This window comes from Glossina fuscipes, unplaced genomic scaffold (assembly GCF_014805625.2).
Source record: "Glossina fuscipes isolate IAEA_lab_2018 unplaced genomic scaffold, Yale_Gfus_2 116, whole genome shotgun sequence".
NCBI classification, from domain to species: Eukaryota; Metazoa; Arthropoda; class Insecta; order Diptera; family Glossinidae; genus Glossina; species Glossina fuscipes.
Window position 1 is genome coordinate 668977 of NW_023998459.1, and position 26412 is coordinate 695388.

Sequence of the window (26412 nt, forward strand, 5' to 3'; positions counted from 1 at the left end):
GCCCACGCAAATGGAAGAAGTCAATGGCACCGAAGTATCGATAGGTTAGTGGGAAAGGCTGTTAAGTATTAATATTATATATAATTAACATGCTCTTCACATACAAATAGCATTATCGGAAATTATTAAGAGCTTAAAGCCTATCCAATTGGCCATACTGAGAAAACCTCGTTTACCATTTAACTCATCTGGTGAAGAAGACAAAGAAATTGACGATGACTTGTACAATGATAATATTGAGAAGAACGTGAACGATTTCATTTACCAATTAAATAAGTTATGCTTCATGTCGGTTGTGTTTTACGATGTGGACTTATTCTTTCAATATATCGAAAGCAGTATAATCGGCTCAATAGAGAGCACCAATTTCCTTTTTTGCAAACCGCAAGATTTAATGGATCGCATCTACGAACGTAAATTAGCACATCGTCTTAGTTTATTCATATTTTATTGGGGCGCCAAGTATCCCCCCAAGCGAAGTGAAGTACAATTTTCAGAACCCTTAAAAGCTGTAGTCGTAACCAGACCAAGGAATAAAGCGTAAGTTTTATAAAATTTTAAATATTTGATTTTAATCCTAAAATCAGCGACAAATATAGACATGAGCATTCGCGCGTGAGGTGCTTTCTAACTAATGTCTTAAATTTCCAAAAATTTTTTAACGATTTCTTTTGTTGCTGATGTTTGACTAAGGGCTCCTCCAAGCATCGTTTTCAAGTGAATTTACAAAAAAATAAATTTTTTTACAGATATATTAATTTAGTATTGGACTCTTTACGGAAGAGTATATTAGTTTTGCGTTTCCTATAAATAAGTTCAGCCTTCCAAGAAGTGAGGTGCGTTTTTGAAACTCTTTCTCGGAAATCTTCAGAACGGAAAAAAAATCAGCATGGAATAGTTAGTAGCATTTAACTCATTGTGATGATCGCATGCAGCTTATTCAAAATTATTTTCGAATACATATTTACGATAACAGTCGAAACAATTAGATCTTGGTACGTTCATATTGCCTTAGTTTCGTATGAAGAATGAAGAAATAGTTTGGTACTGTGTTCTGGGCATAGCAAAGCAAAACACATATCTTAAGCCTAAAGGTCTTTGTAGATTGCATTCTAAATAGGTCCGAAAATGATGAAAAGTACGCATCGTAGAGCTAGCGTCTTTTGTTACTCTCGAACTAAATAAGTATCTATCTGTACTTACTTGCATGGTTGCTGTCGAAAAAGTAAAAGACCAATCTCAACGATTCTCGCTATTTTGTAATTGATGAAAGCCACTTTTCTCTCAGGTGGTTCAATGAAATTGTATTGACGTGTAACTTTAATTGACGTGAAAATTGTGAAAAATGGATCCGTATTAGTATATGTTAGGAGAAGGAAAATATAGATTACTATGTCTGAATAAAAAATAAATTATTACTAAAGGCTAGTGCTGTGCGATGAGCTTATTAATCATATATTTAAGCACTAAAATATAAAAAAAATGCTTTCGAAAATCATTAAAAAAATCCATATCGAAATAATTTTGGCGAGGCATCTGCAGTGTAAGAATCCCTGTTTCCCAGAATGTATACGTCAGTGTTAGACGTAATGTGAAGTAATATGACAGTCGCACTTCACTCAATAGCTGGTTACTACCGAGGAAATATATGAATGAATGGTTTTTAAGTACGTTGAAGGTAGTAATCTAGCGAGTGCATGGTAGATTACTGTGCCATGTCAGTGCAATACCCGAGACCTATATATCTCGAAGAAAAGTAGCTCACTGGTGTTAGCAACCAGGAAAGTGTGGAGAATCCGAAACAAGTACGGTTGTTTTTTAACATCCGCCCAAAGTATGCCAAAGGCTTTGTAAAACAAACTGGGAGCCACGGGGGTCAGGAGGCTCGGCTCATAAAGCCACGTATGCCTGCGGGTGTATGATGGACTTTGTTCTTAAAGTCGTAATGAAATAAATTAATTTTACTATTAATGCAAAAGGAATTGACGGACGGCCTTCCCTTTGGCCGATTAATAGAAACCCTCTCGTAAGTTAATTTAATACATGCAAAAATGAAAAAAGGGATTTGACGGAAAGGTTTTTCCCCTTTTGCCTATTTTTACTTTTGAACATATGTCACGGATGCCTGCGGGTAATGGTGGTAATTGATCAACAGCACAGTGGAAGCCTTATGGCGGAAGCAAGCGTTGATCAATTTGTGAGTCCTGACTGCTAGGGTGCGGCCCTTCGGGGAGTACTCGTGGTGGTTGTGGTTGGCGAGTTCCTAGCTAAAATGGAACAATTTGAGTGCAGCTAGGCCTCACCATTGACCAGAGTGGGGTTTATTGTTCCATACACAATAAACCGTTCTGGACTCTGGTGCTGTTTAGGCCCCTACTCTGTGGGGATTGTCTAACTCTCCAGGGGGCGTAGTACGCTTGAAGTGGCTTGGGCCACCGTGGATTTAGGCCTTTCAGGCAGGAACCCACGTTAAACCCTTGCCACAATTTTTTAAGATGATTTCAAGCTAATATCGTCTAATGATACATATACTTTAAATAAATAGGCTTTTATATTGCATTTAAATTAATGCGTAATAATTAATTAATTGATGATACTTCAATATTCCCATATAAACATGTGTAAATTCCATCAAAGTGCCGCGAATACTTGCGACCTGCATGCTGAACAAAAGAATAAATGGATAGAGAGATCGCGCGGTCGGACAGACAGACTGACAGTTACCAAACACGGCTCTTTCGTAACAATATTTTTATAAGAGAAATGCGGCAGAAGTGAAAAAAACCAAATGTTTTTTTGCTTTCAACTTCAAAATTTAAGAACCATAAACTATCGGGGCGTAAACGAACACTAAAAGCCATAAAAAGCCCAGTAATTCTTAATTCAACATCGTATTAGTTAACTTTACTACATGGCCTAATTATTTTCATGTATACAACATTAACAGCGTCCAGACAGCAAAGAGGGTCTTTTCTATGGCATCTGCATACATCAAGATATGGGACAACTCATTCGCAAACAGGAGATTGTTTATATAAAAATCAAATAATATCGGGCTCTAAGCAATATCGGGCATTACTGAAATGTCTTCGGACTGAAAAAAGTTATACAATATTCTAAAAGGTCTGCTATGGGGATTTGATTCTATTTATTTAATTAAGTTAGGAAAGAAACCGAACGACTGTAACTTATGGCTATTTTTGTCAACACCTTTGTTGAAATTCGCGTACCTAACGTCCGTCTGCGAACCATCTTAAGCCTTAGCCATATGATTACTAAACGGTGGTTGATCTTCCATCAATAAATGTGTGTTGACTTGTTGAGAAATGTATTATTTCATAGCAAAATTGAGACGTCGAACAATGATAGAATCAAACAATTTTGAAAAGGCACCCAATTTAGCAATACTTATGCAATTTTCATTTAAGTGCATATTCGCATTTCTATGAATAGATATAAAAAAATTAATCTTCCAAACCGCTGGCAACGCATCTAATTTCAGAGTTTTGGCAGAATATCGCAAAGTTCGTCAACAGAGAGAATTTCGATATGGTAGAACCATTTTTTGAATATCATCCTTCTTGATTTATTCTACGAAAAATAGGCGTGTAATTGATAAAACGATCTAATTTGTTGAGCTTTATGATGAAATTTGATAGAGAATGGCGCTTTGGCAGATAAATTTACTGCGCTAAAATTGGACCGTGTCTGTGCATTTATTGATCTCTTCGACCATAGCGAATCCTGACACCAGTTCTTATAATGAATCACACCAAAATATATCCCTTGATCTTTTATTAGAATTGTGGGCTTGATTAAACTGTTGTTGTTTTCGTTTGCCGTTCAAAATCATTTATTTATCCAAGCGAGTTATAGATAAATATAAAATAATATACGTAGGCCATATATTTTTGAATTTTGAATTATATAAAAAACAATTTTTAAAAATAAGAAAAAATTTATTTACTGATGCAAGTTTTGCATAAAATTTTCGTTTCAATTCATAACCCGTGAAGAAACTATGATATGTAATGCTGCGGTTTTTGTTCGGAGATAGATGCACAAACATCTGTAATTTTTTCCTTGAAACCCCTAAGTATTGTGTACGTGTAACCTTATGGATGCAAATTTGTTCTTTAAGACAAATTACAACTGAAGAGCCAGCTGGTATCATAATAATAATTAATTCCTAAATAACAGCTTCTTTTTAGTGCGAGAAGAAACTCAACTCAAGCAGAAACTCAAATGTATTCTGCCTATATAAGAATATATAGAAATTTTTATTTCGTATCGTCGGTTTATTTCGATAGCCGATAGCCTGTGTTGCTAGTGCTCAATGTCTCTTTTTTTAGTCTAAGAATTCAATTCATTAGTCTAAAATTAAAATAATAATAATAATAATATTTCGAAACTACATTGCATTCTAACAGCTTTTTGTCTTCAGCTCATTTAAACCATTTTAAAATTCTTAATCCACGGTCGGCAAGAAAGTTGCCAACAATGATTAAGCAATTATCTAGTGGCTTAAATATATATAAAAGGCTTACATTAATAAAATATGCTCTGGAATCTATTCCATAATCCCAAAAAGAAATATACTAGAAAACCAAAATTTAAAAGTAAAACTAATTATTTTGACGTTTTTTCATAGTTTTAGGATTTACTACAATCAAGCCGTATCTAACAATAACGGCCAACTATCCTTGGTCAGTTGGTATGATGGTGAAAACTTGGGCTTAAGCAAAGAGCCTCTTTTGCCTTTAGCTTCTCGTGTTTACGCAAATTTCCATGGAAGAGTATTTCGAGTTCCAGTATTTCATGTAAAAGCTTATAAATATTCTAAATTTTAATTTAAAATCGCTTTTGATACTGTAGTCGCCGCCTTGGTTTTGGGTTAATTACAAAAATGACACCAATGGCAAAGGGTCGCAATTAGAATATGATAATCGCGAGAATCACAAGAGAGAAGAGAGTTCGGAATTCCAAGAAGTCCAGGTAATCGGTGGCCGAGATCACCGCCTTTTGCAATTATTAGCTAAGCATATGAATTTTGAATATGTTTACATTGAGGCGCCGGGTAGAACGCAAGGATCATTGCGTGCGGACAATGAGGATAACGAAACATTTACCGGTGGTATAGGTTTGCTACAAAATGGAGTAAAATTTTAAAAATCTTTAAATCCCCATTTAAAATTAAAAGCGAAAATTTTCTTCTCAGTTGGCCGACTTTTTCCTAGGTGACGTCTCATTAAGCTGGGAACGACGCAAGGTTATTGAATTTTCGTTTTTCACTTTAGCCGATTCAGGCGCTTTTGCCACGCATGCTCCACGCCGTTTAAATGAAGCTTTGGCTATTTTGCGGCCTTTTAAAGCTGATGTTTGGCCTTATTTAATACTAACGATTATTTTCTCGGGTCCTGTATTTTATTTTATAATAGCTATACCTTTTAAGTGGCAGGCTGAAAACGATATCAATAAGCAACATAAATTTTACATGACTTATATAAGAGAAATAACGCATATAGAGGGCAGTATTGATGGCAATCGACACGGAACACAAAAACCAGATGCAGAAATACCTAAGAATTTATTTGATAAATGCTTATGGTTTACGGTGCAATTATTTCTTAAACAAGGTAAATGAATGCCAAGCTTACTTTGGGAAGGTTTACTGCTTCATTTAGCTGCCACCTTGACAAATACGAACTGGGATAATTCGTTTTTAACAATCATAAAATCTTTTCCATATATCGTGATAAAATACTAAATTCTGAGAAATTTGCAGAGCTACATCGCATAATAACAATCTTGTTATTGTTGAGAACACGATGTTGACATCGGATACAGCTTCTTGAAAGTTTTGATTTAAGAGTAACTTGTAAAAATTTGATTTTATGTTGAGTTCTAAACACAAGACTTTCTCTCCAAGGCCCAACTACAACGTGATGCATATGTCAAGTAGGCACTGAATGCCATATACATTGAAATAATTCTTAGCAGTAGTAAATCTTGCCAGTAAAGTTTCTTTGGCTATAAAGAATTTCGACAGCATTTTTCTTTATCTTATCTTCATTCCACCGTACAATGTAACAGCCTGCAAAGAGTTATCCTCCAGTTACAGAGCAAAATTTCTCACAATTGTATATTGGATAGCGGGTACTTATGTTTTGGCTGATGTTTATTCGGCGCAGTTGACATCCCTTTTTGCAAGACCGGCACGGGAACCTCCGATAAATACTTTAACGAAATTGCAAAAAGCTATGCTTGAGGACGGCTATCAATTGTTTGTAGAAAAAGAAAGTTCCTCGTTGGAAATGTTAGAGGTATAGTTAGGTTAAAGTAACACAAAAGAAAATTGATATAAATATTGCAAATTTATCGTTTAGAATGGTACCGAAATATTTCGTCAACTTTATGCTTTAATGAAATTGCAGAATCCTTTGGAAGATGGCTACCTTATCGAGTCGGTAGAAGCCGGTATACATTTAATTGCTGATGGGCAGGGGAATAAAGCGGTTTTGGGCGGCAGAGAGACTTTGTATTTTAATATTAAACAATACGGTTAAAACTTAGACTTAATAAAAATTAATTACAATTAATTATATTTTGACCAAATCTCTTAAAACGTTTTAGGATCAAAAAATTTTCAACTTAGCCAAAAGCTCTACACACGTTATTCAGCGGTGGCAGTACAAATCGGTTGTCCTTTCCTTGATAGTTTGAACGACGTGTAAGTGTTGGCCATTTATTGATAAAAAATTGTTCATCTTTTGTGTTAGTCTCATGCATCTATTTGAAGGTGGCATACTGGACAAAATGACCACCGCCGAATATGAAACACAGTCCCGTTTCCTTAATAAAGATAAAACATGTAAGACGATACCTCAAATGATAGATGAGAACGATGACTTAGGCAATGCAGCAGAGGACACGAGTAATAGCAATGGCGAAACTCTGAAAAGTTCAGGAGCAAATGAAGTGAAAAAGACACAAGATGCTTCTATAATTATACAACCACTCAATCTACGTATGCTGCAAGGTGCTTTCATTGTACTTATGGTTGGGTATATCTTGGCCGGTAGGAGTTAACAAGATTTGTTCTGCTTTAGTAAATTAACATTAAATAAAATAAATTATCTATTATTTCAGCTACGGTGCTACTAATTGAAATATTTACGTGTGATTTAAATAGTAATATTAATAAAAAATGTGAAAAATATATTAATAAAAAATTCAAATGGTTTACGAACAAACTCTGGGTAGTCATAACTAATCTCGTCCGGGAAATGATCCGTTGATATTCTGAAAAGCTATGACCTCACTGAAATTAATTTTTGCTTAAAGATGAAGAATATATTATAATTAATGTTGTTAAAAAAACGGAGGCAATAAACAAAAGTATCTGCTATAAATTTAAAATTTATTAATTCATCACGTATGTATTTGTGTGTGTTTTTTTTATTGTCTCTAGCAAACATGACATCAATGATAGTTGCAAGACTAGTTGCTTGGGAAACGATAATGATGGTAACGATCATAATGTCGATTGCGCTGATAGTATAGTTTATTATACGAATCGAGACAGACAGTGGGAACCATATAATGTTATTGTGGACGTTAATTCTTATACAAAAGATAGTAAGGCTTCTTTTCTATTGCTGCCTTCGTTTTTATTGCTATACGTACCTGTGTAAAATATTTTTGTCATATATCATAACAAATTCTTAGCTTTAGTTGTTTAGTTATTCTTAATTAATTTGATTTATTCGTCTTCATAATTTATGGATGACTTTCGGCTAAATTTTAAAAAACTTTCCACGAAGGTATTCTTATAGGACGAAATAGAAAGACTTAGGAAACAAACTTTCTTTATAGGAAGAAATTATGTGACTACTAGTGAAAATGAAGTAAAAATAATTTTGCAATGAATCATCAGAAAAGCGCTTTTGCGATTATTTAAAAATTCTTAGTCCTTTTAATCGTGCCGATAGTTGCACATCTCAATACAGCAAAAATTGGAGTGACTCTTTGAAACGTAATACATAACTTTTTGCTTAATATTGACAAATGAGATAATAAAAGGGCCAAATAAGCGATTGTTCTTTCAGTTCACTTGTCGTTTTGCGTACATCTTGCGTACATTTCGTGCGTCCGCCTGTCTTTTGCCTCTCTGATGTCCGTCTACCTGCCCATCTGTCTCTAGTCTGTCGGCCCGTCCCTTCAACCCGTTCATCAATTCGTGCAGCGGTTCGTTCATCGGTCCGTCCAGCTGTTCGTCCAATACTGCGCCCATTGGTTCGCCCGTCTATCTTCTTGTCTATTTGGTAGCCCTTTTGTTTTTGTTCTTTTTTCGCTGGTCTTATAAGAACAACATTTATGGCCAATTATTTTTTTTCTTGCATTTGTAACTAATGTTATAACAGTTCGCCAAAATGGCCATACATTCATGGTTTTCGTGTGTTCCTGACCTTCAGCCGGCCGCTCTCTTTTATCTATATCTTCCTCTACTGCCTTCCCTAATTGTTGTTTTCCTGCACGTCTTTTGCTTGCATTTCCAAGATCGTAAAATTGTGGAAGATGACATTCAAAACAGCTTTTTACATCAAATAGCAAAATTACTCGAAATTTCTTAAAAGAAAGAACAAAATGTTTAAACTAAAAACAGAAAATGTTTACGAAAAATTTCTTAAGCGAAGAGTGCATGATATCTTTTTGATCTCTTGAAAAGAAAAAGCATCGTTTCTGAATTCAAAAGCAAAAAAAATTGATATTATTTCTTCAAACAGCAAAGATTTTTTCTAACAATTTAAAATATTTAATTAGCCATCACTATGCATCATTTACACTCACGCTATTAAAATAATTTAGATAAGACTGAGCTGAAACTCTTGACGATGAATCTCGCAAGTGTTCATTAAATTATAAACAAAGAGGGGGCAGAAAAAATTGAGAATTTTTTTTATCAAGGCGCCATTTATAACCCATACATACATAGTGCGACTTTACTTTCCAACGCTTAGCCACAACACTCAATAAACAACAACAATTTGGTCCATTTGAACCTTTAATCAATTCTTTTCCAGAAATTGTCTACAAACCCATAACATTTAATACACGTTTATGTTGGCATATTCCACAATCCGGTTAAACGGAGATAAAGCTATGAAAACAAAAAATATAACAATAAAAAAAATTGAGCAATTGCTTTGACTAATATTTTTACTAGGACAACATGTTAAACTTCAAACTGTCTGCAAATGCGACATTGGCTGATAAACTACTCTCAAGCATACAAGTTTCTTTTCATACCAAAATAAAAAGTTTTTATTTGTTTAAGTATTAAATGTAAGCGTAAGTAAGCATGCGCGCGTACGAGTGTGTCTGTTTATGTGTTGTTTATGGGGGCTCATACCGCCATCGTCCACTGACAAGAGCAGCAATTGTACCAGAAAGATGTAAAGAAGAAAAACGCTGAGGCAGTAGAAAAAATTTAAACAGAAGTAAATAAACACAAAATAAGTACAGAGAGCGAAAACAAAACAAAAAATAAAAAAAAAATGAATACATACAACAATAACAACAAAATCAATTTTTGCGCTTGTGAAAATAATGGAGGCGACATTCAACAAAACAGATACCAATCGTGCATACATATAGGTATGGATGACGTCTGCAACGACAACATGAAGATGTATGTTGATGGTGCTGATGAGGTCTTAAAAATACATTCATACGTATATATGTGTTTTACTGGTTATATGTATTTTTTGTAGTCGCATTTTTTGTTTGTGCTTGGACGTCGTTGATAATATCTTGTAAGAGAAGCACTAGGATGTGCTGTTAAATTGGTATTATGGAGGGACAAACGCGAGCGGACACAGAAAATAAATACAAACACTCCAACACTTTTACAGTACTGCCGCACTTGGCCATTGTTTTTGTTGTTATTGCTCTTATTATTATTATTGTTATTCTGGTTTAAAGGAATATTGAGAATGCGCCACTTTCATTGATCCTTTCACAACTCTCAAAGTCATATTCAATTCCACCACAGTAGATCTCCATGCAGCAACGACTAACAAAAATTGGTAGTATGCAACAACTGTTGATATTGCAGTTGTTATTGTTATGGCTCTAGATGTCTAGATGTATTGAAAATGTATCAAGCATTTATTATTTTGCTGTTGTTGTTTTTTCTATTCGCTGGTGTAAAGTAAAGATTTAAGACAGCTTAAGTGGATTTGTGATCATGTACATTTAAAAGGAATATGTAGCCAAAGCGTGTTACACATATACATTTACTAGGTAGATACGTGTAGCCAAAACTCTGTTTGTTTAGTGTATTGGTTTTGTCTGCTTTTTTTTTAGTAGTTTTTTAAAATTTTTATTTTTATACAACTGAACTAAAAATAACTTTCCTGTGATCTTGCATATCATTCGGTTGCCTACGCCTGCCAACTACATGAGCTAAGCAGCCTGCATGACTGTCCGGCCGTCTGTCTGATTGCATACATATCGTAAGTGTAGATCGATATGCGTGGCACAGATAAGTGTGGGTTTTCAGTCACACCAAATAATAATTATGAACACATCATTTAAATACACACGGATCTTATCAACACAACATCTCTCTGTTTTATATATAATATAAATGTATAAGATTATGAGATAATAACAATAATAACAACAATAAAAACAAAAACAAGAATTCAACAACAAAATTAATTAATATTGATATTGGTTTTGAAGCGAAAAGATGTTACACATGTGCAGAATAGTTAAATAGGGTTATTGATTTTTTTCGCAGCCGTTAAAATTTGTTATTGATGCCTCTCGAGAATTTCATTTATTACAAAGTTGCAAGAAAATAATTATTGTTTAACTTTCTGGTTTATCTAATGGCTATGCCATATCGTTTACTTAACAAACAAGAAAGTTTTATTCGTCTAGAATTTGAAACAACGTCCGGCTCTAGTTAATACGCATCGATTCTTAAGGTTTATTTTAATGGGCATATCAATAAATATTGTTAGATTTTATTTGCATGGATTACTTATATTATTTAAGAAAGTACATACATACATTAAATATCATATCGCAGTTTTCATTAAGCAACAGATGCTGCAACTAGAAAATTCAATCTTGAATTCAGTTCAAAAATTTAATATACATTTTCAATTTTGGGCCACACAATAAACGCAAATTTGTGTGACTAACACTTATTTAAGAAAAAGCTAATAAAAACTTTGAGAAGAAAGGAGAAAAAGAATGGTAAAAATTTGAATTATCTTACCATGAAAGAACCAAAATCTCGAGTTGCATAATTTCTGATAATTACGTTTCCTGAAAACTTTCATTTTTCGGCAAAAGAGACTCTCAAGACTTTTAGCAGATTAATAAACATTTCTTCCCATTTCTGTCATGCAGCGAATGTATAGAACACTATTTTTGGAACTTATATATAAATAGGAGAAAGTATGCTTTAAATCCTCCAGAATAAACGGAAAAACATCAATTACCGATCAGAATGCGACATTGTCTTGCTTCTCATTTCTATTAGGCCCATATGTTTGGCTGCGTGGATTTTTCATAATTTTCCATTTTCAAAAACGTGTATGATTTATAAGGTCTCAGACCTTTATTTCTAACGACTGCACTTATTAAATGGATAGATATTGTAAAACCATAAAGTGAATGGCGAGCATTTGAAAGAAAAAGTTAAATATTCGACTAAAAAAGGCAACTTTTATTAATAATAAGAAAAACATATTATTTTCGGGCCTTGCCCGTTCCACCACTTCGTTTACAAAGCACAAATTCATTTTCGTAAAGTTACATGGACAGAGACAAGCTTAGATCGAAGTCAGAAAGTGTCTGAGGGTAGACCGGTGTCGTAAAGGATGGGTCTATCCCAAGCCGTTCAGAGAGTTATGTACATTCGCACAAGTTTGATATAGCCTCTACCACAAATGGTGTAGGAAACAAAACTATTTAAAAGAACATATTGAAAACTTTCTACGTTTCAAGGGTTTTATTGTAAAGATTCTGTTAAAAGCTCGAAAGAAAGGAGTTTGCGAGTTCTGCTACTGACGCTTGAGGCCCACCGTATGGGCTTAACGTTACGTTTCTCGAGCTAATATGTCAGATGCAGAGGTCATACACAATAATTTTTTAAAGTTCTTCTTTGTTGCGATGAATAATTTTATGGCTCAGCCCTTTTGTTAAATATTTCCGAATACTTTGTGAAAAAAATAATAAAACGTAGTTAAAAGTTTTTCAAATTTTGTTTATCTAACTGTTATGAAATTCGCTTTTTACAAGATACAGTCCGTATCACTAGATCGTAGATATTTTGATCAAGAGAAATATACTTCAAAGTTCTTTTAATGTAGGATTATTTATTTACAATTTAGTTTGGCCGTACTCTCAACTTCTACGTTCTTGCCAGACTAACTCTACTTTTCACAAATATTCGATTTATATACAATTTTACAAGAATGTTACTATACCTAAATTTATGGTTATGGTCTAATCCCAGCCTGGTTTTTCCTCTAATCGTTTCCATCGGCCTGCACCTGCATGACGAGCCTGCGAATATGCACTTAGCTTTTACCTGTTTGCTTTTCCGCTATTCGTTTTCATCAGCCTCCAGCTTCATGAGGCGCCTGCGAATACTCATTTGGTTTTTCCTTCTTTAGGAAATTTGTTATTACGAAAATTATTTAGCTGACATTAACTGGATTTGGGATTTTCGTAACAAAACATTAAAAGATCGCCGTTTAGTTGTAGCCGGGTTAGCTGTGGTCGTAGGCACGATCTGAAAAAAATTATGATTAATTGACATGAATTATAAATAGTTATAGAAAACAAAAAATATGAATTGGAACAAAAGAAACATTCTGTTCCATATAATGGCTTAGGGGTTCATTTGCAATTTGGTCCTGTACCGGTTGTAAGTGTGTCTCTATGCTTGTCGTGTACATGCTTTCTATTTCTTTTCTTTTTTTCCCTTTTTATTTGTTTTATTGTACTTATACTAAGTTTTAATGTTAATATATACCAGTGCTTGCTTTAAGTGCGAATTGAACTCGACTGTTATTTGTTTAGTTAAGTTTCATGTGTAAGTAGAATTAAATAAATAAATAAATAAATAATCAACGACGTGTTCACCTCACGATCCGCAGAAGTTATTGCGGATCTTACACATTCCAAGTTGTTCCGTGCGCTGCAGGTGGATGATAAAATCGTCAGCTCCCTGCACGTTCAGTAAAACCATCTCTTTGCTGAAAGATCTTAAGATTTATATGAAAAAAAAAATAAATATCACTGCCAATATTTAATCAAGTAAAATCATATTTTGTGATTACAACATTTTATATTTGAAATTTCCTCAACATTCACTACGGAATTATAAATATACTCAATGTCCGCTTGACGTATCGAGCATCCAAGATTCGCCTTTAGGCGAACATAACTCTCTACTTATTGAAAAATATTTCATTTATAATCCGTTCTTCATTGGTTTAGGAAAACACTTCACAACTTTACAAAAACGAATAAAATAAAAGATTTATAAACACACACCTACCTTAATAATAACGTACGTTGTGTGATAAGCGTCTGGTGCTGTCACGTTAACGCCGTCAGCATAAGGAAATAAAACAGGTTACGGACAAAAAAGTAAAACTGTAACAAAAGCAAAAGTAAATATAAATTATTAAAGAATAAAAACTACCCATAGCCCTAAGTTAATAAAAATAATGAATTTTAGTTTTTATGTGAACGAAAACAGAAAGAAGAAAACACGCTAATAAAGAAAATTTTATTTAAAAAATGCTTAAAATCTTACTTACATGCAATATATTGTAATAAAAAATCCACACTTTTGTTTTTAGCTCATCTTCAATAACGATCTGAATATTTTCTGTACAGTTTTCGGTGTGCTTGTTTGTCCTTTATAAACATTTTATCAAAGTGCAAACGCTTAATAATCACAGTTTTGTTTATAAAACTGATAAACGCTTTACAGAAATACGTATTTGATGTATATTTATGTAAATCTGGGCAAATAGACAAAACAAAGTTAATGGATTGTTTTACTTTACATTCCTTGTCATAAATAATAAACTAAACAAACATAAACGAAGAAGAAAAACAACACGAATGAAAAACTACTTTTACTTAAGAGCGAACATTGGATTGGATATTCACTGCCTACGTCTGTTATGCTTTTTACTCAATTTAATAAATACGTATGACTTACATGACATATGGGCTTTATGTGACTCATTTATAAATGCATAAAAACTTTCAGTTTCTTTCAGTCAATGCGGTGGGTGTGATTGGTCGAATATAACAAAGGAAAAAAAAAAAACACAGAAAGCATCTACATCATATATCAGCTTGATTTTCGTGGCAAAAAAAAAAAACGCTCGCATTAATAGTGCAAGTTTTTACCGAATTAACAAAATTACTATATTCAGTGCTTGCTGATTTACAATATCAGTTCAATTTATATTGAAACTGCTTCTAGTAAATATTTATATCGAATTTTAAGTTAATATATGCTATAACTTACAATACTCGCATTCGTACGACTATTTACTTTATGAAAATTTAGATGGTCTCCATAAATGTTTGTATCCCATTATCGATATATTCTGTGAATTAGGCGTTTGCATGTATTTTGATCGTTTTTTTACTTTAAAAAGGCATTTATGTAGCAAAATTGGTACAATGTATATTAATCAAAATATTTTCCACCATTTTCTATAAGTTTTTGCCATCTCTGCGACAACATGGCGATAATTGGGAAATTGGTGAACATTCGCGCGGGATTGCGCGAATTGCTCTATCCCATTTTTGAAATGTAAGTTGTCAATAAATGGTATGAATTGCTTCATTTCATTTTTTGCATGCATTTCGGCTGTTATTCCAAATTTATTATTCGTTTATATAAAAATGTATTAAATGTTTCCATGTCGGGGAATATTGTTCTGTTTTTCTATTAAAGAAACTGGTGTAAGTTTTTTTCATACTACACAAATTTTGAAGTCGTTTTCTTTAAAGTATACACACAAGTGTCGAAGTTTGCTTCTAGTGAAAACCGTTTAATAAGAACATTTCGGGTCCGCCCGTTTCAAACGGTACAATGACTCTTTTAATCTACAAACCACGTTCCCAAATCACTTTTGTTCAAAAAATTTCCGTTGGACCAGATAAATTTCATCTTCCAAATGACCATTTTAACAAACAGCTAACTATATCAATGTGATAAACCGATAAACGATGCCGAGCACCTAGTGATAACAATAATGTCAATATTGAATGGCGTACTATTGGATACTTTTGGATCCCAACGTTGTTAAACCAATTCATTGTCTTCTTGTTCTTGACGCAGCAATATCACCGTAAACTTCTAAAAGTGATGGGGTTCGACATCAGATTTTTTTAAATCAAATAACGAAAGTAATGAATGTCGAAAATGCAATTTTGAACATTCCATGGTGAATGTCTGTTTACATTAAATAACTCAGTAATACTAAATGGAAAATTATTATTTTATGTAGAGAAAGGACGACAAATCATCGAATTTAACCGTTAGGACGATTGATACTTCGCTACATTACTTGACGGTGTTTGCCATCATCGAAGGATAGCAGGTGTAGCCGTTTTATTATAATGTCTGTAGCACACAAAAGAAAGCTTCAGAGATCCTATATTCTCGATCAGCTTCAAATTCTGAATCAAACTAGCCGTGTCTGTGCGTCTGTAAATTTGTGATTTCTTGGCGCTCTCCAGGCGCAAAAATTGACTTAAAATTTGTTAGAAACGTTGACATTTCCTGTACGCATTATTGAAAATAGGCAAAAATAGTTAGAGGACACGTCGACAGTAAACCATAAATTTAAAGCACCTCTTTTTTAATAAAAAATTTGTGGATATTTTCTGAGTAGCCATATTCTATGAAATATAGAAGGCTGAAATTTGCTATGCATATCTTATTGACAATCCTATTATTCATGTTTAAAAAAAGAAAATCGGCTACGCCCAAACAAACTAATTTAATTTTCATTTCATTCTTTCCACCTTATTCATTCATAACACTTAGACCTGCCAAATATTTTTAATACAATATTTGTTATAGCTTCCAAGATACTGTGTGCTTGCATATATATATATATATATAAGATATGTATGTAAAGAACTCACAAACAATTTATATTCTGCAAAACTGAGATTTCATTCCTTCCAAATCAACGGCAACGCTTTTTGAACGACTGTCAGATGCTTCACATTAGAACTATAACTTTGATTTAAAGATTTTGTTTTACAAAATCATGGTTTTTAGGTCGAAAATTAACCAAATCGCCTCGAAAGTTTTTTTAGGTTTTTGCTAAAAAAGAACATCCACATCGTACGAATACATGATTTGAAATATTTTTTGTACCATATATAAACGGGGTGGATCAACATAACAAGTGAATGCATATGAATAAATAGTAAAAATTACGGGTCTGAAACCAAGCGCTTCTTTTTGTTAATTGAAATTTGTTGTTTAATTTTCTCTAAAAATTACTAGTACTTGGCAACCATGAATCTTAATGTTACGAAAATATTTCATTATCTTCTCTTTGAGATGGTAAGAGAACAGTAAAAGTATGTAAAAAATGAATAACTGCATGCCAGTTGAATTTGTATGAAAAACACTAGTAAAATATGAAGAGAGAAAGCAAGCCAATTGAATTTGTATAAACAACACTAGTAAAATATCCATGGATGAAACATTATTTTAGCTTAAACGTTGTTAGACTAAAAATGAAAGCATTTTTAATCTTGTTATGGAAACACGTTACTTCCTCAAGAAGAATAGTAATTTTTCAAAGTCTTTTTTGAAAAGTAAAGACTTAGAGAGCGTTATAGTATCTTTTTGAAAAAAATAATAACTAAAGAGTATATTTTCATACTAAAGAACGAAGTAAGATTGCTCACCGTGTAGGTTGAAAACAAGCAGTCTTACTCACCTGACCACCTCACCGGGAAATAGAGGAAGACAAGTTGGCAATAAGAAAGAAAACGATGTTTAGTTCTTCAACAACTGCCGAAGAAAAAACTGGTAAACGGCTAGAAAAAATGTGAAACATTATAAGTAAATTTTAACCGCGTGCAAAGAATTAACGAAGTAGAAGTATCCGATTATTAATGAAGTAGAAGTATCCGGTGCTTTGTCGATAAGAAAACTATGTAATAATTGTGAAATTAAAAATAAAAGTTAAAAGTTGAAGGAAAGAAAACGTTTAGCAATCATTATAATAATATTAGTGATGATAATTATTACATCAAGCACGTATAAAATTAATTTTATTTATGTTGAAAAAAAATTGTCCAGTTGTAGAGACACGAAGAAAAACATTTAGAAAAAGCGTAAAAACAAGTTTCCATTTGCAATAAAGCAACAAAAGCCACAGTAACAACAGCAGTGAAAGAAAAACACAAATCGAGTGATATTATATTTCTCTTTATTTTTTCGGAGTCTGCATAAGTAAAGAATAAAAGTCGTACAAATGCATACAAAAGCAAAGTAGTTACTGGTTAAAAAAAAAGAATAAAAAAAAATTCAAAATAAATAGCAAAAATGAAAAACAATTAAATAAAAGTGGAAACAAAACCTTAAAAAGTACGAAATATTTGCGTGTTTCGTTGAGCCTAAAAAGCTCTAGATTAGTAGCAATCTAACTGGGATTATTGCCGAATTTGTTCTCTACACGCTTTGAAGTAAGTTTTCCATTCTAATCGTTTTTTTAAATCTGTTTTCGTTAATTGCTTAAAATATTTGCATTAATTTTTGCCATATTTCAAGTTTTGTTTCTTTCCTCGATAGCTGTTGTGTTCTATTCTATTTAACTAAGCGTTTAGTTTGATGCCCCTCTTTGCTACGTATAGTTTGTTAGTAGAGTTTAGCTAACGGTAAAATCGTGTGTTGTATATATATGTGCAGATATACAAAAAAATAACATTTTGCAAAGCTAAAATTTGCATATTCTATGCTTTTGAAGGATTTCATTGTAAAACTGACCAAACAAAGAGTTGCCAGTTAAAGGAAATAGTTTCAAATCTAATATATTCCAACAAGTATTATACGTAACGTCCAAAACATATATAAAAATCTGTTACTTTAAAATCATAATGAATTTTAATGATCGTTTCCCTTAGGTTATGATAAAACTGAAATGAAAATGATTATGAAAAAACTGGCTTCGGAAATTGGCGCTACAATATGATTTTAATAACTATGCAACAAAAATTATTACTTTATACGATAACTTAATTACAAATTTTCTTAACAACTCCAAATTGGCTTTCAGCGCTGCAGTGCATCTATTACGGTTAATCCTCCATTCTCCGTAGATTGATTAAGTGATGGCTTTTATATGTTTTAGCGAACGTTCTTTGAACGGAGTCAACTTTTACCCCATAGCTAGAAAATTACTGCCAACTTACAAGAAAAAAGATGCGATACCATCTTTCAAAATCATTCTCAAAATGATAAATTCGCAATGCTATGTAGACTTGATCAAATAATGAATTAAATCTAAACTAATTTGAAACTTTGGAGCGAGCTGATCATAAAGTGTCAGGAGAAACGCTGTTGGGTTATATATAATCAAGAATATTTCTGGTTTCTTCTTTTTTTTCGCTTTTCGCAGCGCAAACGAAAAAATAAAATTAAATTAAATGAGATATCAAATGTATATTCTGTATTTCGTCCGTATTTTCAATATACAAGGCCTCACCCATGACGATAGAAAGACATTTCTTTTCAAACTTATCAACGTTGAAAAAAAAAAGTGTTCTGCGGACGGCAGAAATTACTAAAGACTTAAAACGTAGTACAGGGACTGACCTAAAAATTTGATATGGAATTTTACTCGAAAGATGAAAACCAATATGGTAAATTCACAAAAACTTCTGCTTTAAGAAAATGACTGTAATTTGGAATGTATAAGAGGTAATCGATTAACAAGTAACCTTAATAAAGGCTAAAAGATGTTTCCTTAACACAAACTAAACGAATCAGAAATCGAGTAATGCAACTTATATGTGAGGTGAGCATGTTTTCCCATTTTAGGAATTTTTTATCATTTCACGAACACAATAATTATATAAATAATTACAATTAATTTAGCTAGAGAGTTGTTAGTCGACATCCTTTGCCTGGTAGGCCACAGCATAAATAAAATTTTTGCGGCTGAGTGTTTGAAACAGTTTCTTTAACAAATGCAGTTTTGGGCATTATACAAGCGTCCCAAGTGATGGCCAAGAGATTTGCAAGCAGAAAATAATATTCGCTTCGACTGTACAATTTCTCGCTCAATTAAGAAATTCTGACAAAATTTGGATATGTCCGTCGACTAACTTTTTCCTGTGATTGTCTATTGCTTTGATGCCGAAATTGCCAAAATGACACCAAATTCAACATAAACAATTATGGAGACTTTCTTTTCTTTTTTTTTAATTCACTAAAAAAATTTCAAAGTTTTTGATATCCCATCATGTACAAATTAAAACCGATTATAAATTGAAACATGAAGTTTGGTAAAATATATAAGTAGAAAAATATACAATCGCGAATAGCATGATTTCATGAAAAACTGTCAGACATTACAATGTTGGCTCAAGGAAAAAATTTGTCTTTTAAAATGTCGAAAAGGCTTCCGTTCGTTTAGCGAAGGCGCTGAAAATTTTCTTTCAACTTTCGAATATTGACACCGAAAACGTTTCGGTCAAGCTCGTTGCATTGTAAGTGTTGGTAACGGTTTTTTTTGCAATGTAATGACTCAATTTGCTATATACGTACGGTTGAATGTAAGAACTTTTACTTCATTTGATAGTAAATGTTGTGAAAATTTAAAGAGACGTGGGCCACGCTTGTTGTCTCTATATGTGAGGTAAAATCTGTGAAAACATTTTTCAAATTGCAGTAAATGCAGCATTATAATGTGTTATGTATGTGTTGTTGAAAAGACCCTTCTCGATCATTTATTATTGCACCGTAAATTGAAAACAAAACACAAAAATAATTTGAAACCATTGAAATATTTGTCAGAATTTTTCAAAATTTTGTTTTTATATGCGATAAATCATAATCATATGAATCGCTGCCAAAAAATTGAGTACGAGTGTTTTATCAGAAAACGTTTTAAAGCATTGAAGCTACTACCGCAAGACAATGAACACATCGAGGGGGCGATAAGAAACTTTCGAAGGTGAAGAAAGAAAACATAAATTTCACTTAATTACCGGATAATTTTATATACAAGTGAATGAAATGAAGACAATGGCCGTCATAAAATAAGAAAGCGTGTGATACATACATATAATTAAATGAAACCTTTTAATAAATTTCATACCGCTCAATGAGCACAACATAGTTATTTCGAAGAATTATAAAACAGACATAGAAATCTTTTTAAAAAAATTGTAAACAAAAATTAGAAAGAAAAGTCAAAAAAAAAAAAGAAAAACGTACCCAGAAGAAAACCTTAGATCGTTAGTTTAGATCACACAAGACGTGACTTTGTTAAATATACAAGTAAAATTTGTTAGTTTGTTTAATTTTTTTTTTTGCTTTTAAAGTTAATTCATGCCATTCGATGACTACAATTCACCTAAGCCGGAAGTAAAATTACTTAATAAAAATTTTTCAATTTTAATTTAAACTTTATAAATTTGTTGTTTTAAATTGCCAGAGATAAGCGAACAACTGTTAAAACAAGTTTAATAAATTCACAAAAAAAAAAAGAATTAAAAAGAAAGAAAAGTTCAAATTCAACTTGAACGAGGAGAGAACCTTGTACGAATTTTTTGTAGCTTTGAACTGTAGCTGGGCTCTGCAATTAAAATAAAGCAAAATAAAACCGATAAAATAGATGGTTAAAAGGGAAGGCTGTAGTAAAACGAATTCTAAAATAAACTGAGAAAACTCTGAAAATTAAACGTAAAAATATTTCTACACCGATATTCACCGACGACAAACAGAAGCTAAGTAGCCACAGACCAAGCGTAAAGAACATCATCCTCTTAACCTGTTTAGGCAACTCAAGTGATCATCATCAACCATCGTACAACAGAGAACAGAATATAAAGCAAAATCCCCATACGAAAAAAAAGAAAACAAAAAACCTTTAAACAACAACAAAGAAGATAAATGGAAAAAAATTATTCCAAATTTAACACAAAACGTAAATAGGTATGAAAGGAGGAGAGTCTTCAGGTTTTCAAAACATCACAAAGTTCCGCTTCTTCATTTGGTTTAAAGTTGTTTGCAACGTGGTTTCTGATTATAATTGGTCGTCCTAATTTAAAAAAAAAAAAGCTTTGCAAAGTTGCGAACAATAATCAGATGATAAATAATTTTTGCTTCTTTTTTCCTTTTTTCTTCAACCGCATTGCACTAACTGCACATTTGCAAAATTCTCTTTATTTATAATTTTTTTCTACTTTACATGTTTTGTTTTATTGCTACTTTGTTTTTTTCGTTCGTGGATAACACCCCGCATACAATATATGAAACCGTTTTAACTTGTCGTTCAGTAGAATGTAACTCCGCATAACGGGAGAACTTTTGTGTGTGTGAACGTATCAAGAATGTGTTGTAGTTTTAATTGACATTTAACTGTTTTGCAGTGTAGAGTCAGATAATGTTGAAAATGTACACATGAGAATGATTTGTGTGATTCATCGATAAGGGTTTAAAACAAAAAGTCCTTATATACATATTTTAAAATTTTTTCTTTCTCGTATTTTGAGGGAGTTTTTTATAAACAAGGATAGGAAACTGCATTTTTTAACGGAATTTTGTCATTATCCCATCAACGATAGGCAAATAAAAGGGTGTGAAATTATATTTAAATATAATTAGCAAAGGCATAAACCAAATATTTTTTTGCAGAACTCTGCTAAGCCCTTAACAGAATACTTTAAACAAAATCTCGCAAGGATTTAAGTCAAAATACAGTTAAAATAAAAGTTATCAAGAATTTTTTTACAAAATATTATAAACAAAACATGACTTTATGTAAATTAATTAATATGCGAAAGGACAACATTTTTATATTATGTCATAAATGAGCTTGATGAAAAGAAGCTTTGCTTAGCTACTGCGGGCAAACTCTGTCCTGTGAAAAAATGAAACTAGCACAGCGAAAACCCCCACTAATAGCCTTTCTAACGAGCTTCAGGTTATATTAAGTTTTGCTCGGAAAATTTTTATGGAACTTTGAAAATTGCCATGATATAGGCTAACATGTAAGCATAATATATCCTGCACATCGTTGGAAAGATTACTAATAGAGGATTCGTTGGTTTGTGTCTTTGCTAGATATATTAGTAGTATTATAGTTAAATATAACTTCACACCCATGGCAAATATAATGATAAGTTTGACAGCCATTACCTAATCTTATAGAGGTTTGTCGCCTTGTTTATAAGCAGCCTTTATCGATAGTCCAGAAGTGAAGTTGCGAGGAAGCAATCATTCGTTTTCGAAAAATTTTAAAAGAGAGGCTTTGATAAAAATCGTAGCCTGACAAAGTTGTTTTTTGGCAATAGGTATCGCGGTACAGTGCAACACACTACCATATGGCAAATCAACATTAGCAAACATGCGTGAATGTAATCATCAACCAGATCTCCCGTTTTGATGCCAAGTGGCTGTTATCGTAATGAAACTTTAAGGATAAAGTTGAATTTTAATATTATTTCTATTTTATGTTTAATTTGGGAGTTTACAAATTTTGTATGTGCTTCAACGCTTCAGCTAGCACGTATTTTCGGTGCACTGCACAGCTTAACAGGAGCAAAAATGAATCGGAGATTGAGTATAGCCGCGCAGCGCCCATAAAAATGTTCGGATCATTTTACGTTTTCCCAGTTGAAATTAATCTTAAATGTATTTTTTTTTTGAAACTATGCTTGGTCGAGCTTGCGATATGGGTGTCTTCTCTGGTTTTCGTTCGATTGACTTAAGCTATGTAGAATTTTTTCGATAAATTAATTCTTCCGATTGCTATGGTCAATTTTCGGACAAAAGACATATGAATCAAAACCGTTCTTTTAAAAAATGTTTCAAAAATACCCTACTATACTATCTCGAATTATAATTTCAGTAGATTTTTGGTTTGATTTTTCGATGTGAAAAATGTTGAACTATGGTGGTACGGCGAGCAAGGCAACATACGTTAGGAATTGCATTTTCATACGTGAAAGTGTTCCTTTAAAATAAATTCAGAAATATAGCTCTCTTTTTTAATGGCAACAATGTTTTCTCTTCCTGTTCAAGAAAGAAAGCCACCGATATCGATCTGATTATTTGATCGTGAAATATACATAGTTTGGACATACGGCGACGTTCGTAATTAATTAGGAAGATATTAAAATTTTTAAAAGGTTTACTGAAATCGTTGAGTAAGAGACAAATATAATTTTTCCTTGTCTCTACATTATAGTAATGGACTTCTCTTTCGATGAAAAATGTAAGTGTAAAAACTAACACTATATATTAATTAAAGATATGTTATATATTAAAGATTGTTTTACTCTGACGATATCGTCTACTATTTTAAAATTCAGCCGTACAAGATAATTTATCCTGTTAGAGACAACTGTGCATATGTGATGTAATCACTGTTCCATGATGAATGTAAATTTTTATAAGTTTATTGAGTGCTGAAAACGTGTCCTTGCTTTTTACTTGTTCAAATTCAGCGCAACTTTCTTATGCCGATAAAAAATATTAAATTTACATTGAAACACTTGGTTATATAATTGAAATTATTAAAGCAAAAAAGGAAACTATTTCTACGATTCTTCTAAAATTATTGTGATATTTGCTTGGTTTCCTTTGTCTCAAAGAAAAAAAGAAAAAATAATAACAACAATAAGGGGTGTAAGGGTGTAGAGTTAATTAGATACAATAATTTTGAACCTATTTAAATAATAGATAATTGTCACGTAGAGGTCCCCACATTCAAATAATTACAATGATTATTTGAAACAGACATGGCTTAAGAAAAATGTTAAAACGATTAAAACAAAAAAAAAAAAAAAAATTCTGAAATTAAAATTTCATGTTTTCGGCATCATATGTCCCGAGTGGGCACGAGTAATTAAATTTTCTAGTTATCTCAAGCAAAATTATGACAGGGGTCACAATTGGGTTTTAATCCACAATCCAAATGATTTTTCTTATGACAATATGGTGTTTACACCGAAAATAATCTTCGTTTAATATTTAGGAGTTCTGGGAGATAGCAAATATAAAAAATTAAAAGATTAAAATAATAATACAAATAAAAAATAACACATCAAGTCTACTTACATGGCGTAATTCAAATAAAATACATCGGATATAAAGAAAATGAGATATTCTTGTTTTTCTTGCTTTTAGTCAGGCAAGCATCTTAAAGTACAGCAAATAATACAAGCCTTAATAAAGCTGCTTTGCAAAATGAAAGCAACTTTAATATATCGGTTGGAATGTCGATAGAAATCAAAATTATCTTTAGGGCATCCACACTTCCAGTTTAAAAAATTTTCGTTGACAATTGCTTTTACATAAAAGATAAGGTAATAAAATAATAATATTCGAGGAGATTATTAAGCATGAAAAAAATGGTTTTTTCAAAAATACAAAAAAAAAAATGCAGCACTGTAGCCTCTCTTGAGAGGCTACCTTACTTTGAAAGGAAAGCAAAGGAAAGAATCACAATGTAGAACTTAATTCATGGAAACAATCACAATGTAGAACTTAATTTATGGAAAGAATCAAAATGTAGAACTTAATTTATGGAAAAAATCACTCGACGATTACTGAGTGATTTTTCACTTTTGATGTACATTTATTAAATAGTGCCACCAAAGGCGGTCTCGCTCTTTCTATTCAACTCAAATGCTAACAAATACCTTCTCGCTCTTTCAATTCAACTCAATTGCCAACAACTGCCGACTTTGGCTTTGTGGAGTGATCGTTTTTAATGAGTAATATTTGAATTAGAGTCCATAAGTCTTATACCTTTTCAAATGTTATTCTATAAATATTGTCAACAATTTTATTAAAAACAAGTGAAAACCCTATAGCCGCCATTAAACACTCTGCACCAACCCAGTCATACAGCAACTTTCAAAAATAAATCGTTATAGGGAAAGGAATTGAAAGTATGGTCCAATGCAAGCCATTTTCTATAGCGTCCGTCCTTGAGCCAAACAGTTAGGTGTACCAGATTTCATCAAAACACCTCAATGGCTGCGGACTGTAGGTTGAACAGGAGAAAACGAGTTAGATAGACGGAATCATTTTCTGAATCGATCGGTGCAATAAAAGATAAGTCTATTTCGAGTCATTCTGGTTGTTGGATACATCCGCACAAGATTCATAGCTAATGGAGTAGAGTATAAAAATTAAAACTATTCTACTGCTTTCAGAAAAACGGTTTTAAAGTTTTCCAATATATTTACATAAATTTTTCTATTCTAGCAAATTTTTTTTTAATTTTTAGCAATACTCAGCACTTTCAGCACATAAAATTGCCCTTGCATGTTCATATATGCTTCCTCTTTCTCCCTTCTCAAAAATTTATTGCTAGAGCCTGCCACTTTGTTGTGGTGTTGTATTCGTCAAAAATAGAATGATACGTTTTACACTTTACTTGTTGAGAATTGAGAGAGAAAACGGCAAAAAAATTTATAGTTCTACAGTCGAGTTTATCACCAACATCAGAAACTGAGATCAAAAATTTCGTCACAAACTTTTAATTGCCTGAAGGAAACAATCATACCTTTTAAATCGCTCCCGGGTTCATATCCATTAAATGGCATTTCGATGAAGCTACACTAACCTGTTTTCATTTACAAACGGTTTTAGGTGAACATAAACATTTTTTTAACGGAATAAGTGTATGAGAGAAGCTAGCAATTAATGTTTAAGACAGCCGAACCAAGTATGCGTGCGGCATAGACAATCGTTTTGGAGCACTTAAGCGACCAGATGAAACTTCAATCTACAAATTTATTTCACGTAATGGACTCTTTTTCCCATATTCTAGAAAGTTCAAAACCTGCATTTCTGCATTTTTTCACAGGACAGGGTTTGCCCGCAGTAGCTAAGCAAAGCTTCGTTTCATCAAGCTCATTTATGACATAGTGTAAAAATGTTGTCCTTTCGCATATTAACTAATTTACATAAAGTCATGTTTTGTTTATAATGCTTTGTAAAAAAATTCTCGATAAGTTCCTTTAAAACTGTATTTTAAGTTAAATCCCTCCGAGTCTTCGTTTAACAGAATTTTGTTAACGGCTTAACAGAGCTCTGCAAAAAAAAAAAAAAATTGTGTGGGTTTTTGCTATGGGTTATAT

At 32.5% G+C, this 26412-nt stretch overlaps 2 protein-coding genes across 2 annotated transcripts in view; both read left to right on the plus strand.

Annotated features, from left to right (window-relative positions):
* Window positions 1-376: 376 nt before the first annotated feature.
* LOC119640236 (ionotropic receptor 40a) lies at window positions 377-6907 on the plus strand. The gene is made up of 8 exons (XM_038038125.1): window positions 377-540; window positions 4652-4820; window positions 4876-5157; window positions 5219-5636; window positions 6094-6323; window positions 6387-6561; window positions 6634-6730; window positions 6800-6907. The coding sequence occupies exons 1-8, from the start codon at window positions 395-397 to the stop codon at window positions 6834-6836; spliced, it is 1554 nt and encodes a 517-aa protein (XP_037894053.1). The 5' UTR covers window positions 377-394; the 3' UTR covers window positions 6837-6907.
* A 10183-nt stretch (window positions 6908-17090) lies between these two features.
* Window positions 17091-26412, plus strand: part of LOC119640256 — a 104553-nt gene continuing 95231 nt past the window's right edge. Inside the window, exon 1 of the mRNA XM_038038149.1 lies at window positions 17091-17775. The gene's annotated coding sequence lies outside the window, so the exon portion shown is untranslated. The remainder of the gene's footprint in view (window positions 17776-26412) is intronic.

Bases quoted from the DNA above. Each gene is read 5' to 3' on its own strand.
- LOC119640236 (XM_038038125.1), top strand. From the start codon at position 395: ATGGATCGCATCTACGAACGTAAATTAGCACATCGTCTTAGTTTATTC. The intron at 6,562-6,633 runs GTTAAAACTTAG...AAAACGTTTTAG, and splicing joins TTTTAATATTAAACAATACG to GATCAAAAAATTTTCAACTT. The intron at 6,731-6,799 runs GTAAGTGTTGGC...ATCTATTTGAAG, and splicing joins CTTGATAGTTTGAACGACGT to GTGGCATACTGGACAAAATG.